At 38.3% G+C, this 16,750-nt stretch overlaps 1 protein-coding gene across 5 annotated transcripts in view; it reads left to right on the top strand.

The window, feature by feature from the left end:
• Positions 1 to 16,750, top strand: part of DPYD (dihydropyrimidine dehydrogenase) — a 966,631-nt gene that overhangs the window by 676,979 nt on the left and 272,902 nt on the right. Inside the window, exon 21 of one of the 5 annotated variants that reach the window (XM_034653965.1) lies at positions 15,947 to 15,982. The exons of 3 other annotated variants lie outside the window; for them this stretch is intronic. In XM_034653965.1, coding sequence (XP_034509856.1) covers positions 15,947 to 15,967 — 21 coding nt within the window. In that variant the 3' untranslated portion in view covers positions 15,968 to 15,982. Of the gene's footprint in view, positions 1 to 10,817; positions 10,872 to 15,946; positions 15,983 to 16,750 lie in introns of those variants that run through there. One more of the 5 variants, XM_034653964.1, reaches the window with a different exon arrangement.

Here is a 16,750-nt window from a genome sequence, read left to right as displayed (position 1 = left end):
AGAAAAACTGTCAATGTGTTTGTACAGGACCCCTTAAAATAAGGCTTTATTTTGATGATAGAAACGAAAATATGTGCATCCATATGACCAGATACATCATTCCCATGTCATTTTAAAGCCACAAGTGATAGATTTTATAAAACCATTGCTATCTGGTTTTAATATTTTATTTTTTTAAGATTTTATTTACTTATTTGACAGAGAGAGAGAGAGAATGAGCACAAGCAGGGGGAGCAGCAGTCAGAGGGAGAGGGAGAAGCAGACTCCCCAACTGAGCAGGGAGTCTGATGTGGGACTCCATCCCAGGACCCTGGGATCATGACCTGAGCTGAAGGCACATGCTTAATCTATTGAGTCACCCAGGTGCCCCCTGGTTGTGATATTTTATATGTAAATATCTAACCATCTATTTATTTGTTTCTGGCATGTTATCCAATGCAGAGAACAAAGAACTGTCCAAAAGGAACATACGATGTCACGAGCATGACCATTACAAAAGGCCTAATAACAAGAGTCTTACAAATGGAGAGTAGTAGTACCTCCTGTTCACAACTTAAAAAGTTTTCTGTCTTCCACGCTATTTATTTTGTTGTGCTTTTTATTTTTCCAAATTGAGATATAATTTGCAGAAAGAAAAATGCATAGGTCTTAAATGAACCATTTGATGAGTTTTGACAAATGCACACATCCATGAAATCCTCACTTCTGTCAAGATATCAAACATTACCATCATCTCGGAAGTCTTCCTTGTGCCCCTTCCCAGTCATTATCTCTCCCTCCTCGCCACTACCAGAAGTAAATGCAGTTTAGTTTATATCATCATAGATTAGTTCGTTCAGATTCTGCATCATATCATTAGAATTCCACAGAATGTATGTTTTTGTGTGTGTGGCTGCTTTCACTCAGCACAGTGGTTTGGAGATTCATCCATGTTGTTGTGGGTGTTAAGTAATTCATTTCTTTTTATTGGTGAATAATATTCCATTGAATAAATATATGACAATTTAGTTATTCACTCAAAATGACATTTGAGTTGTTTTCACTTTTTCAATATTATAAATATATCTAAAATAAGCATTCAGGCATAACTGTTTTTGTGAACACCTATTTTCATTTCTCTTGACTACTAGTTAAGAGTGTAGTGTCTGGGTCCTAAAGTGTTGTATGATCTTTAGAAGAAACTTGCCAGCAGACTTCATAGTGGTTGTACCATTTTATACTCCCCCCAGCTGTGGGTGGGTGTTTCAGCTCTTTCACATTCCAGCCAACATTTGGTATTCTCTGTCTTTTTAGTTTGAGCTTTTTCGTTTGTCCATTGGTGTTTCATTGTGATATGAATTTCCATCTCCCTGAAAACTAATGATAATAAACATTTCTTCATTTTCTTATTGGCCATCCATATACCTTTTCTGCAAAGTACCTATTCAGATCTTTTGGCTGCTTAAAAATCGGGTTTATTTTTTACTGAATTTTCTTTACATATTCTGGGTACAAGTCCTAAGATGCAGAAAAAGCATTTGACATGTGGCATCCACTCATACTAAAAAACCCCAAGCAACCTAGTAATGGAAGGAAACATCCTCAGTCTGATAAAGGGCATGTACAAAAAATTCTACAACACATATCATGTTTAAATGGTGAATAAATAAACTTATTCTTCTAAGATCCAGAACTTGGTTTGAATGTCCACCCTCACCACTTCTATCCAGTAACGTACTGGAGGTCCTAACTAGTGTAGTAAAGACACAAAAAGAAATAAATGGCATCCAGATTGGAAACCTAGTAAAATTGTCATTTGCAGATGGTAACACTGGATACATCAGAAATCCCCCAAAAAAGCTATACAAACTCTATTAAAAATCAATAAATGAACTTAGGAAGGTTTCATGATAAAAAGACAATATACAAAGTCAGTCATATTTCTAGATGGACAATAGAAACAATGAACAACCAGAAAATTAAATTTGAAAATTCCATTTACAATAACATTTAAAAACCACAAAATACTTAGCAATGAATTAAAATGTTTGCAGTATCCACACACTGAAAAGTACAAGGGATTGCTGAGAAAAGTTAATCAATGGAGAGATACGTTCTCTTCAGATTAGTCTATAGATATAGCGAAATCCCAGTCTAAATCCTAACGCTTGTTTTTGTAGAAGTTGACAAGCTGATTCCAAAATTTTCATTGGTATTTAAAGGAGTTAGAATAACCAAAACAGTCTAGAAAAAGAACAAAGTTAGGTGATTTGAACTATCTGCCTTCAAGTTTTTCTATAAACCCACCGTCATCAAGCAAGCATGTTTTAGTGTCAGAATAGACAAATAGATCAATGGAACAGATAGAAAATCCAGAAATAGACCCACACATATATACTCAATTGATTTTTCACGAAGGTGCCAAAGCGATTCAATGGAAAAAGGAAAGTCCTTTCAATAAATGGTGCTAAAATTAATGAAACCTCATATTTTCCTCACACAGGACACAAAAGTAGTTTTAAATATGTCATAGATAAAAAAGTATAAAAATTTTAAAGAAAATGTAAGTAAATAGCTTCATGATCTTGGAATAAGGAAAAAGTTCTTAGATAGGATGCCAAAAGCACTAGCCAACAGGAAACAATTGACAACTTACATTTCATCAAGATTAACTTCCTGTCATCAAAAGATGGCTGAGTAAATGAAAATTCAAGTCGCAGAATGAGAGAAAATATTCATGATATTTACATCTCACAAAGAACTTGTGACCAGAATAAATGTATATAATACCATAAAAAATGTAAACTGGAATAATATGAAATAATTTAATTTCATCATAAGTATATGGAAATCTTAAAATGAGAAGTCCATGGTGAGGGACTACCTGTAAGCTCTTGCAGCTCTCATCCCTCTATGATAACTTTTTTTTTTTGCTCTTTCCTCTAATACCACTTGCAGAGCTAGCCCAGAAAAGAGGGAGTGAGGGAGATGAGAACCATTTTCCTTCAAGTTCATTTTATGGCCCTGTGGTTCTTGTCCATGTTATTTTCTCCCAGTGCAGCTTTGAATCCCTGTGGTTATTCTCTTTGGGGCTTCCAGTTGGGTACTTTATATTGTCAGAAAACTTCCAGATGACATTCTACATTTCTAACAGTTACTTGGGTACTGATTGAAACAGGAAGCAGTATTATTAAGATCACTTTCTATGACTAGCCAGATTGTGTTAGACTATATATTTTTATTGATTGAGCTCATTTGATAGGACATGGCAAAAAACAAAAACAAAACAAAGCACTAATTCCTGGAAGTTCAAATTTTCCAGAATTACCAAATCAGAGTCTACTGCATAGATATTATGGGGACTCATCTACCTCTCTAAATATCATCAGATGGTTTGAGTAGAATCTTAGGTAGAATGCTGAAATGCCAAGTATCCTTCAAGAATAGGGCAGACACCTGTTTATAAATGGTGATTATTCCTACTTAGAAGCAAAAAATGTTGACTAAGATTTGATAGCCCCTTGTAGTTCTGAGTGTCTAAACATCTCATTAATGTTTAATGATCCCACAAAGAAGTCAGTGTGCTGTAGTGAAAAGAGCACAGTGTTAGAGTCTAGCAGGTCTAGAATCCAGGCTCGATGGCTCACTACTGGGTGAATTTGGGCCAGCTACATGAACCACACAATCCTCTCCTCTTGTATTGACAAATTGAGATAATGATACCAGTTTCACACGTGCTTTGTGAGGATTAGAAATCACATATGTAAAGTGTATAGCACACGGCAAGCAGGCATTCAGCACGTGCCCATTATTGTCATAGTTAATTCGAACATAGATGATGAAGAGCTAGATACAAAGCCACATAGATACGTAGATAAAAGAAAGTAGACATACAGAAATATTGGGGTAATGTGTATATGTGAAACTTACCCATTATTTGTAGACTTTCTTTTGACCTTCTACTGATAACAGGATGTTGCTAGCTTAGTTTTGTTTGATCTGGTCAAAAGCGTGCATCTTCGCCTTTTAAATCACTCCCTTTTACAAAAAAAAAAAAAAGCTTCTAAATAATTCAGAAATGTTCACTTTCCAGGTAGAATGGAAATAAACTTGTTAATTTGGGGTTTGGGCGGTAAAATAGCACAAGTGGTCCATCGTTGGTCCTAAAATAGGTAGAGTAGGTTCCATAATAGCCACCTAATAGGAGGAGCCTATTACTGTTGCCAAATCAGAGTAGCAATACCAGAATTTAGAGTGAACCCTTAGGGGAGGTGCTGGTAGGAATCTCTTACGTTACGGAATGAGGTAGCTCTGCATTGCTTATAACCAAAATAGTCTGTGCCGCTATCAGCCTTCCCAGAATGGTCTCTCTCCCATCTCGGGATTAAGTGGGTTTATTTCACAGGGCAACTCCAATCAGTTGGTAGTGGTTGCCAGCAGCAATATATAGAAAAAGATTATGATCCAAAGCCAAGTCCAGCAAAGGTGTGTGAGGAAGTGCAATGCCTCCAGGAGCAAGGACACAGGACAAGATGTGGCAGAATATGGCTTCCCACTTCCCTGAGTGTGGAGCTCTGACCTCTTGCCCGATCTTGGAATTGGGGCAGCCTTGAGCTTTGCAATCTTTGTAACCACTGCAGCTGCCTCGTTGCACTCTACTATTGTATGCCTGAAATAAAGTGTAAACCAAACATTTTACTGTTCTGCCAGCATCCCACCATGCTTTGCTTCATCCGTCATGCTTTTAAAAAGTATGATTTCTTATTTCTCCTCATTCTTTTTTTTTTAAGATTTTATTTATTTATTCAACAGAGATAGAGACAGCCAGCGAGAGAGGGAACACAAGCAGGGGGAGTGGGAGAGGAAGAAGCAGGCTCATAGCGGAGGAGCCTGATGTGGGGCTGGATCCCATAACGCCGGGATCACGCCCTGAGCCGAAGGCAGACGCTTAACCGCTGTGCCACCCAGGGGCCCCTCTCCACATTCTTAAACAGATTTCTAATTGTCAAGCACAAATGTGATTATTGTTTTGTCACTTTCATGAAAGTAAATGGTTAAGTATAATTCCTCATACTCCATCAAATATACTACTTTAATCAGAATGCACCTTATCAATATTAATTATACACACAGAACTTGTGTAAAAGTACTTTTCATCTTCAACACACCCACATTAATTTTGATGTTACTTTTAAGCCAGGAAAAAAAAACACTTAGGATTTTTCTTGTTCTGGGTGGGGATTGAGGATTTATAAAGAAAGCATTACTAAAAGCATGTAAGATGAAATTTGAATTCAAAAGCTATCCTTGAACTCACCCCCTACCCTCCTCCTAAAAACTCTGCAACATCAGTGCACATTTATTGCAAACCAGTTAGGTTTGTTCCTAATCCTGATTTTATGGAGTAAGGCAAAACATCTCTCTGTAATTCTGAGCTATGCCCTTGAGATTCTTCCTGAGAAAAAATATATATTTGTTATATCTCTGTTTAAGCTCATCTGCCTACTTGAATAAAACAAGCATTAGATAAAAGATATAATTTTCTGCTAATTAAAGGAGTCAGAGGGTCATTTTGATAATGTAAAGAGTCAACAGAAATTCTAGTTACATTCAGCTTTATGCCAATTTGTCCTAATCTAAGATTTGAGAAATAAAATTAAATGTCTACTTTTTGAAATAAAAAGGGGGATCTAATTTACCCCCCCCAAATTTAAATAAAACAAACCATGATTAGTTAGTTGTGTTTTGGGTTTTTTGTTTGTTTTGTTTTGGCTTTCAAATTATACAGGTCATAACTGCTATTGAACAGCTTTACCAAAACCCTAGAAGCCTAGGAAAGGTAGGCCAAATATCTTTAATTGCACTAAATGATTACCAATTGCGTAGTGAACCAAATCAGTTTATATATCCAGATGAAATATCCATCCCCTTCCTTCTTTTCCTTAGAAACGTGATCACTCTGTTAGGTTGCCCATACTAATCTAGTTAGCCACCTAATTTCTAAACATCCCCTCTATTTTATGCTGTATAGCTACTGGAAGTGATTTTATCAGGTGTCTCAGATCCATACCCTATAATAGTCTGTGCTTCATGGTCACAGGTGACCCTTAGAAATATGTTTGAGATGTGACCACAGCCTACACAGAGAAATGTGCTAATGCCGCTCAGAAAGTCCTTTGGTTTGCAGCTTCAGGCACTGTTTGTGAAGCTGCCTCATTGATGGAAATGCCCTGAAGACCTCACTCCCAGTCCCTCACAGCTGCTGGCTGGTGTGCTATAGCTTGTTCACAGCAAACACCGTCAAGATTGTGCCTTTTGAAGATTTGTTGCCATACATCTTTAAAGTGTTTTGCTTGTCTTCCCTGGTTATCAATTTCGTCCCATTTCATCTCGAACTATAGAACCTTCTTTAGATCCTCTTCTAGCAGTTAATTTCTGCATGCACCCAGTCCATCTGAGTTGTAAAATGTCACCCATCAAGCTTGTCATCTTTCAGGACCTTAATATTGCCAAGTCTTTGTTTCCATTGAATGTATATCCTAAGTGAAACTAATGAAAGTAAACATAGCATTTGTGGTAATCCAGGCCTCCTAGGAAGAGAATTCAGTACCACTCTATACAGTCTTTAGTGAGATCTAGAAGAAGCCCTCTTTAAAGATTATTCTACTCTGTTCATGCATTTGGTGTTGGTGGCAGGCATTGGTGGTGTTCATTAATGTTTTCTGATTCCATAGGAGAAGCAAATCTCCTTGCCTCTTGGACCTTCCATGGGACTAGGTGACTTGCTTTAGTCAATGAAATGTGAGTGAAATATGGTATGTGATTCTGGCCGGAAACATGTAAGCTGGCACTCGATTCTCCATATTTGCTTCCTTTGCCACAGTGAATACTAGTCTCATGTCGAGAAGGTGGCAACATAAAATGGATGGCCTAGATTGCTGAGGCACCATTTATAGGGCATCCAGAGAGCAGAGCTTTTGTGAGAGAGAGACCACCTTTTATTGTGTTAAGTCATTGGGATTTGGGAGTTCATTATTACCACAGTACTATCAGCTGGTAAGGATTACACAGAGTTCCAAATAACTTCTATCTGCCGCCAGAGGGACTGATGGCTACTGAGGCAACCCTTTGAAAAAGTATAAAATGGAAACGCTCATCTTTAGTGATGTTCACTTTCCTTTCTGCATGTGCCCCACCTGCTGGCATCTAATTCCATAATGCAGTTTCCCATTACATCACTCCAACCTGCGTCCGATTTCTCGGATGATAGCAGAGAGCCTTTCTTTCTGAACTATACAGTGAAAACTTTTATTCTTGCATTGTACCTGGTTTTTCCCAAGTTATGTGAAGATATCCACAGTCAGCCTAATCCAAATGAGGAAACAGAGCATAGTATGTACCTTACATAACTTCTTTCTTGTTAGTAGTAAGGACTTGGGCAGCGTACATACTTTCTCTTAGCCACCATTTTCTCATCCAAAAACTTGGGATAATAATATATATCTCATAGGATTGTTGAGAAAAATAAGTAACAGAGTCTAAATTTCTGCTGAAAGGAAGGTCAGAAAACGTCATCTCTACTCACTATCTCTCATTCCTTACTTGTTTTTCTATCTTCAACCCATCAAAATTAGATTTCTACCCATCCCCATACCCCAAATCAGTAGAACTGCTCTTGCTAAAGTTATCAGTGATTTAGTTCTCACCAAATCCAGTAGTTTCCCAGTCTTTACTAGGTCTTGTTATATTCAACAGTTGACCACTCCTTCATATTTGAAATTTCTTCTTTGATTTTTGAATACTGTTTTCTTCTGGTTTCTCCTTTACTTTTTATCAAGCAGACAATTGTTAGCACCTAGCATATGCCAGGCATCATAGAGGCAAATATTAATAATAACATAACTGCTCTCCCTTAAAAGGATCACAGACTAGTGTGGAATTAGACAAAGAGTTATTTATAATGGAGTGATAATTACACTGATAGAAAGATATGCACAGGATAGCAGGGGTTATGGGGTGTTTGAGAACTTTTCCCAGACTAATCTGAAACTTAAGATCTAGTAAGTGTAGGAAGAATACCTCAGGCTAAGGCAGAAAGCATGGCAAAGTCCTGGACGTAAATAACATTCCCGTGTGTGGGAAGAACCTTCTTGGACTTGATCTTTAGGACCGCTCCTCTTTTTTTGGCCCTTAAATACTAGTATTTCCCCTCTTCATGGCTCTCATGTTACTGTATGCGCTCGTCAGACCCATGAAGCCAATTTTACTCTCCTTGTTGTCATCTTCCATGTTTGTACTCTCACCAAAGACCTCCCTCTGGACCCTATACACCCATCTCTTCAGCTTTCTGGTGGACTTTGCCACACAATAGCCCTGCTCAGTGCTCTTCCCGCAACCTAGGAATAAAACAACAGTAGTGATTATCTGTGACAATTATATAAGCACTTTATAATTTACAAAGCACTTTGGCATACATTATCTCACCAGCTGCTTCCTTAATGTAATAGCAGCAGTGGACAAAAAACCGTGTCACTGCCAACAGCGCTTTTCTGACCTTGGACTCCCAGCCCCACCTACTAAAAACATGAGAGCGGCTGGATGGGATCTGATTAGAGGCTGGAAGCTGACCTTGTCTGGGGACCAGGGGAGTATGACAGCAGCAGTTGCCACCTCCACCTTCTCCATCTCCAAAGGGGCAGTAGAGCAAGCCAGAGGTTTCGTGGCAAAACGTGGGAGGCTGCACGGAGCAAGCCGGCTTCTCATGAGCTGCCTTAGTGAAGGCTGAGGGTGGCAGGCATCAGCTTGTGGGAGGTTAAGCGCTTATCCATTCTCCCCCACTTTTCTGATTTCTTATTTCTTACGTGCATTAACTATCATTTTGAAAGTTTCAGTGGGTTAATTAAATTCTTCTAGTGTTGATGCTAGGAAAGCTGAAACATTTTCAACTGAGATTGACACTACTCAAGACATCGGCTTCACTGATGTTTGTTCAGCAACACTCCAATATGTCACAGGATTGCTGAGAGAACATCTGAGAGCTATAATGAGCTAAAAGTCAAGTACAGGGGAAAATGTGTTCCAGACTGCTGCAGATGTTCTCAAATCAAATCATATTTCTGTGAAATGCCATATAGAATATTCAGCGATTGAAGGATGCAACATGAAAGGACAGTTCAATTGATTTGCACTGTTTTCAAATTTTATTCAGCCTAAATTATATGAAATGTGGTGGCTTTTTTTTTTTCACTTTAAATCAATTAATGAAAGATGCTCTTGATCCTAATGAGCTTCAAGGATAATTTCCTTGCACTAAGAGGAATGCATATACTGGTTAGGTAGGAGTCAAAGCCTAGAGAGGGTGGCAGTTGAATAAGGGAAACAAAGTCGAGTCAAATGACATCCATTTTGTTGCTCCACTTTCTTGCCTTTATTTCTCCTTTATCCTTTTGGCACAAAAATTGAGCAAACCTCTGTTTAATTAATTCACCAAGATTCTGATAAACCTAACTGTGGTGCGGTGTTGATGTGGCTCATTCTGTCCCTCCTGGGAAACCTAAAGGAAGCTTAGCGGGAGTGGGTCAAGGAAATGTTTTGATAGATGTGTCTTTTGTCATCATCAACTTATATTCCATCACACAGGTGGCCTTGCACATCATCATAGTTTAGATAGCCTGGCCTATCATTAGGAACAATACTTTCCTAAGGGAGGGTAGCACAAGGTAAGAACTGATAAACCCAGGTAAGGAAAAACAGAGAAAAATGATTAAGCAATGATAGAAAGTGCAGCAAAACACCACAATGAAATACTACCTCACAGCCTCTGCAACGGCCAAAATTAAAAAAAGATTGACAACATCAAACGTTGGCAAGAATGTGGAGCAACTAGAACTCTTGTACTTTGCCAGTAGGGATATAAAATGCTACCATGACTTGGAAAAACTCTTCAACATTTTCTTACCAAAAAAAACCTACAATTCCATTCTCAGGTATTTATCCAAGAGAAATAATAACACATTTCCATAACATTTGAAATAGATGAATTTTAAAAACAGTATGTTAAGGGAAGGAAGCCAGACACATAAGATTACTTACTAACTCATGCCATTTATGTGGAGTTTAAGGGTAGGGAAATAAAATCTATATCATTAGAAATCACAACAGTGATAAATAGAGACTGACTGGAAGAAAACACAAGGGAACTTTCTGGAGTGGTAGAAATGTCCTATACCTTGATTAGGGTGCCAGTTTCGTGGATAAATTTATTTGTCCAAATTCCTCCAACCGTATCCTTGTGGTTGGTGCAATTGTACTGTGTGTGTATGTATACATATATCAATTAAATTAGTTTTATTTTTTAAAGCATACATCTAACTCTGACAGAAATTAGAGGACAAGTATTCAACAATACTTTTAGGGACAAAGTAAGACATATCATATAAGAAATACTAAAGACATTTTTTATGTCCAAATTACTTTTAATCAGGTAGCCTTTGGGAACTAAAAATCTTATGAATTTAACCACTGGAAAAGAATAACTGGTACCTTGATAAAGATCTTGGCTGGAAACCAGCTTAAAGAAAATGGATGGCTGGGGGCATAAACAAATGTATTTTCCTCTGCCAACTTGCCGGCAGCTGGGTGTGGAATTGAAATAGTGTAGGCCTTGCGCATCAGGGAGACTGGCTAGGGCTTAGAAATCAAGAAGGGGAACATCTGGCTTCTTGAGAAGTGACATAGGTAAGGGATGTGGCATCACAATGCAAATGAGAAGCTGCTGCTTAAAGATGGGAAATTTGTTCAGGTCCTTTGGTAGGCTTTCAACTTGCTTTTCTTTGTAGGATCAGCCAGTGCCTGCAGCCTCTGTTAACAAAAGCTAGCCTTGCCTGAGGGCACAGCTCCCAGAACAGAACTGTAAGTTGGTTGCTGATAGGGTGTTACATGCAGGGCTACGCATTGTTGCCCTACTGTCCTACCCACCCTTACACAAACAAACCCAGCGGGGCATCTGTCTAGAAATCTTGAGTCAAATACATTTCTAATGCTTTAATATATGCATTGACGTTTTGTCTTGCAATAGCTCTCTTTATTATTGGATAATAATATTACATCTATAGACATAAAGACAAAACTCTTTAGGTTGAGTTTCCATTCACTCAGGTACATTTTGTTCATTTTATGAGGCATTACTATTACAAAGTTGTAAAGAGTCCAAAACTATTTTGATGCTGGTATTTTTTTCCTTCAAGTTTCTGCTTTTTACTTTTTATTACCTAAGATGCATCTCCTAACAGAATTATGGGTGGAAACAAATATCACATATCTTTTTTGAACTCACATAATTCTTGTGACAGATTTGATTTTTGGTACTAATTGAATTTATTTTACATATCTCTGCCTAGCATTTTAGTCATTTAAATATATAATTCATTCACTCAACAAATATTGAGTATCTGTTACATGCCAGGCGTTGTGATAGGTAATTGAGATTGAATGATGAATAAAGATAAACCCTTTGTCACTGAGGGACAGTCAACTACAAAAAATAATGGTACTAAACTTTTTAAATGCTTTACGTAATTATTTATGCTTATACATGTGTACACACATTTACATATACATGTGTATGTATGTATATTTGTGTATGTGTGTGTGTGTATATATATATATACATATATATATATATATTTATTTATATCCCCATTTTGCAAAGGTAGAAGCTGAGGCTTAAAGAGGTTTCATTATTGCAGTGGGAACAGGATCAAACCCCATTCTGTTTATTGCAAAAGCTGTGCCCTTAACCACTTTACACCTCATCTCAGCATAACTGCTATTATGACATCAGAGTTATAGAAGCAGAAAGGAACAAGAGTTCATCTCAACCTGGGGGATCAGGAGCAGGTAGAAAGGGACAAATGAACTGTGTCTTGAGGGATGAGAACAGTACAAGTTTTATGTAAATGTCCTCATTAATTCCAATCTATAGGCAATGGCTATGGCCAACTGATCACTTGTGAAAATTGCTACATTTTTATTTATGGTGGTAAAAGAGCTACAAAATCTGTTAGGTAATTAATCCCATTCCCTGATAGGGCACAGGCTTCATTCTTAGTTTGTGCTTTTGGGAGCTGTTGTCTTTTAGCATAAATCCCATCAAATCTTTGTGAGTTTTCCTTTTACATTTCCTTCATCTGTGACGAGAAGATTCTATTAACATCCCTGGCACCTTCCATTAAAGTCTAAAACTTCCAACTGCCAGGAAGGGATAATGAAGTGATAAATTTAATTTGCCAGCAAAATATGTAAGGCAGAGATATCTAAGTGAATTTATAGCATTAGCTATGTCTTTCCTCTTAGCATTAACAAAAGTTTTATGGCAGGTTATCAGAAACAGTGCAAAAAGAACAAATATATATGACTTTCCACACACAGAAATCAGATCTGTAACTCCGTATCAAATCATTTCTTTCCCTCTTCTTCTTAGCATTTCTAGGTTCATCAGAACTTAATACAATGAGCTTCAAGTATTTTATTACTTGAAGAATGTAAAAAAAAAACTTAACCTAAGAAACACTTTTTACTCATTAATATAGGTGCTCTGAGGTTTATAAAATATGAATCCCCTTCTCCTGCCCCTACTAGACTCTAAGGGCTATGAAGAAAAATAACATTAGCCACGTGAGAATGAGGTTGCTTCAAATTCTGTGGGACACAAAATCTACTTTCCCCTCATTCTTTAACTCTGTGCCATGGTTGTAAAAATGATTCTTTAGTTTTACAATTTTTGTATACATTTCCACTTCAAGAATTCCTTCGTTCCAGTGAACTTCAGCTCACAGAATCTTGTCCTCCCACATCTTGGCATTGGGATCGTTCTTGTATCCCAGCAGGCCAGGAATGGCCCTAAACTGCCCCCACCGAATGCAGAGCCAGGATAAATATTGCTTCTACCATTCAGTGATGTATGTGTTCCTCTTATGAAACAGACAGAGCTGTCAGAGTTAGTTCTTTTTTTTTTTTTAAAGATTTTTTATTTATTTATTAGACAGAGATAGAGACAGCCAGCGAGAGAGGGAACACAAGCAGGGGGAGTGGGAGAGGAAGAAGCAGGCTCATAGCTGAGGAGCCTGACGTGGGGCTCGATCCCATAACGCCGGGATCACGCCCTGAGCTGAAGGCAGACGCTTAACCGCTGTGCCACCCAGGCGCCCCTCAGAGTTAGTTCTTGACTTCAAGGTTATGTGCCCAAAGAAATGTAGAATTGATCATTAAGATATGATAATAAAAACAACGTACGTTCAATGGACTGTTAGGTCATATTGTTTTGAGGGCTTTTTATGTCACCTCCTTGAATCCTTGCAACAATTCATATCAGGTTTGAATCATTATTCTCTTTTTCCTGTTGAGAGAAGACAGACCTGGGGAGATTAGGAAAGTTGTTTGAGTTCCCATGCTAGTAAAAGCAGAGGTAACAGTCTATCCTAGGTCTATGTGTTCACAAAACCTGCACGCTTGCCTCCTACACTTCACTGCCTCCACTTATTATCATGTGTAGAGGATCATTGGTTCTAAGGCTTTAGATTTGATTCTTGGTTGATAGATAGCAGATTAAGATTCTATTAATCTTTGGGCAAGAATGTTGAACTTTCCACCTCTCTTGCAGTGACCTGTGGCAGTCGGTTGTACTGGGAATTACATGACACCTACTTACTCACTTGCATTCGGTGGACTCAGGATGAATCAATATTTTTGCAGGCATATCACCCCCTTTCCTCAGGCCCTTCACCACTGGCATCAAGAGCGTTAGATGCACTGCCATCCTGCCAGCTGGGCTGATCCTTACAGTACTCTGTTTACCAGCAAAGGTCATGGGTTTGTCTCTTCTTCCTTCTGTTCTGTCCCTTTATTCTGGATTACTTGACTTTTAGCTCCTGTATGACAAATCTAGTTGGGGGTATGAATTCATGTATTTATTTATATGCATAAATTTTGCCCACAAGTTATCTTAATGAGCCCAGTCCTTCTGGTCTGCTGATTTATGTCTTTGAAAGTGTTTGAGATAAAGAGAGCCAGAGAGTAATGGAGAAGAGCATGGGGAGAAGCCTGAATCCCAAGGTCTGCGCTGGTCTCCTGCCTACTGCTTTGTTCTCCCCAGCATTGGGCCTCCCCTTTAGCAGCTGCAGTGTCTGTCTAGATGTGTGTGGATGTCTGGCTGTATGCCCAGCCAAAGTTTTGATGCCTTGTTCCTCTCTTAAGTCACCTCAGTTTCATATAAAATCAGCCATCTAGGCAGAAGCTAGGTATTTGAATGGACTTTAGATTCTTCTAAGTTAAGTAACCTCCTGTGGGCTTCCAGTGACCATTACTGTCTGGGGTACCAGACAATGACTGATTTATACTTAGTGGCAAGCAAATCCCTAGATACACTTGCCAAGGATGTTAGAGCACCTTCATTCCTATCCAGGCAAAGCTTCCATTCATACAGTCCATGTAATATAAGCATCATGGTATATGCAGGTCTGTAGAGAACCAAAAGAAACCTACAAGTGGTACCTGAGAGCGTCCTAGCTCTGGATGTGGATACTGTTCCCCGGCTTTTAATGCTTGTATATTTCCTGCGTTTACTCCTATATGTTCCTCTCTGGAAGTTTCTAGAGCATACCTGCCCTCACATTCTTGGGCCAAAGAAAAATTCCCAGAGAAGTTATTTAAATTTTTTCCACTCTTTGCTTTTTATTGAGTGTCACACGGTGCAAGATGCCAGAGCTGTGGTGGGGTGGGGTGAGGTGCGGAAGTGTCAGGGGTTGGTTGTGGTGTGGAGAGCTCCAAGGTTGTCTTAGAGGAGATTTCAGTATAGTGAGTATATAAAGGCAAACGACAATCCAAGCCAGAGCACAGTTGTGCGAAACAGAGTTATACCACCAGTCAACATCAGAATGTATTTTCAAAGCTTTCATTTGTGATGTCAAATAGGTATAGAATGTAGGTTAAAACAGTATAACCTGAGTGAGCGGTGATTACTTGCTATAGTAAGGTGAGAATAGAGAGAATTAGAGTATATTAGAATAGAAAGTAGAGTGTATTAGAAGAGGAAAGTGTGGCAGTGTTTCAAGATTTAACCCAATTCATTTAAAATATATATATATATATATATATATATATATCTGATCAATACCACAGGCATCTGTAAGCACATCTTTATATTAATATATATTGGTATTTTCCCCCAAATGTTTTGCCTTGGAAAGAAATGGATGCTTCATCTGAGACAGAATATAAGGAGGATGCCAATATGTACTCATTTCACGTTGGAAAGAACAGTAAATTATGGATGATATTGATCTCATCAGTGAATATTGACTCTTTAGAGCTGCCAAATGAAATTTGTGATTAGACCATTCCATAGAAGAGTTAATTTCAAATTGTAAAATGTTTACAGGTGACAACAAAGTTGGCAGAATTGTTCAACTCCAATTTTCTTTCCATTTTTTCCACTAAAATGGGTAATCTAAATCTGGAAAGAGAAGAAAAAAATCACTACATGAGAATTGAAGCCCTAGCTCTGTGTGAGTTAGTTTAGTCAGGTAGCACTTAGCCACTTCAGATTCAAGTCTCTAGCCCAATGGCATCCCAGGGAATGTGATCAAAACCCAGCTACTGGTCATCTCTGAGAAACCATCACACACAGGAGAAATGCCAAAACCTTGAAAATGCATTGATTTTACTGAAGGGAAGAAGTGTGACTTCCGAAAATTTCTAAATGTTTAAGTTGAATGTGGTCCCCTAGAAAATATTAAACTCATTGTTTTTAAAAGGCATGGTTGTAAAAAAGGAGAAGAAAACAGTGTTCCTTTGGAAGCAGGATTTGCCTAAAACAATGTGCATGGGCAGAGAGGGAAATGAAAACAGTCCAAACAATTCATGCCAAATGAACCTAATTTCTTTTTTTTTTTTTTTTATGTGTTTCTAGGCAATAGATAACAATTGTTAACTTACGCTTGGCTCCTACTAAATACCATGTGCTGGGCTAAGTTTCCTCATTTAACCCTTGGAGCAACCTGTGAAATTCAGTCTTACTGATATGCCCACTTTGCAGTTGAGAAAATGGAGCAAGGCTAGTACATCGTCGAGCTGGAATTTGGACCCAGATGACAGTAAATCAGAACCCAATCCCTCTCAAAAGCATGAAGAGCTGCGGCTGGTACAGTGTACCTTGATTTCTGGAGGACATTTGGGGCAGACTGTCACAGAGCTAGAGAGATAGTAGTTAAGCCTCATAATATTCTTATTTCCCTGTGAAAAACTCAACTTGCTGTTTGGGAAATACCACACTTATAAAAAGAGTTCATATGCTCAGTCGCTCAGATTTACGATTAGAATCTATGAATATATGATATCCACTGTAGAAATATGTCATCCAAACTTGAAAATATTACTCCATCAGGATATGATCATATTTAATTAAATTAATATATTTATGAATACTGAGAGTACTGCCCCTCTGATAAAAAGGCCTAGAATTTTTCCAGAGACTAGGATAATGAAAAACTACAAACCTGAAAACTTTAGGTTTAGCTAATTTAAAATGCAGGATGTTGGGGTGCCTGGGTGGCTCAGCTGGTTAAGTGTCTGCCTTCGGTCAGCCCCAGTTCCGGGCTCTCTGCTCAGTGGGGAGTCTGCTTCTCCCTCTCCCTCTCCCTCTGCCTGCTGCTCCCCCTGCTTGTGCACTCTCTCTCTCTGTCAAATAAATAAATAAAGTCTTTAAAAAAAAAAA

The sequence above is a fragment of the Ailuropoda melanoleuca genome, chromosome 2, assembly GCF_002007445.2.
Source record: "Ailuropoda melanoleuca isolate Jingjing chromosome 2, ASM200744v2, whole genome shotgun sequence".
NCBI lineage: Eukaryota > Metazoa > Chordata > Mammalia > Carnivora > Ursidae > Ailuropoda > Ailuropoda melanoleuca.
Note: the sequence above shows the minus strand (reverse complement) of the source record. Positions and strands in the feature narration are given on the sequence as shown.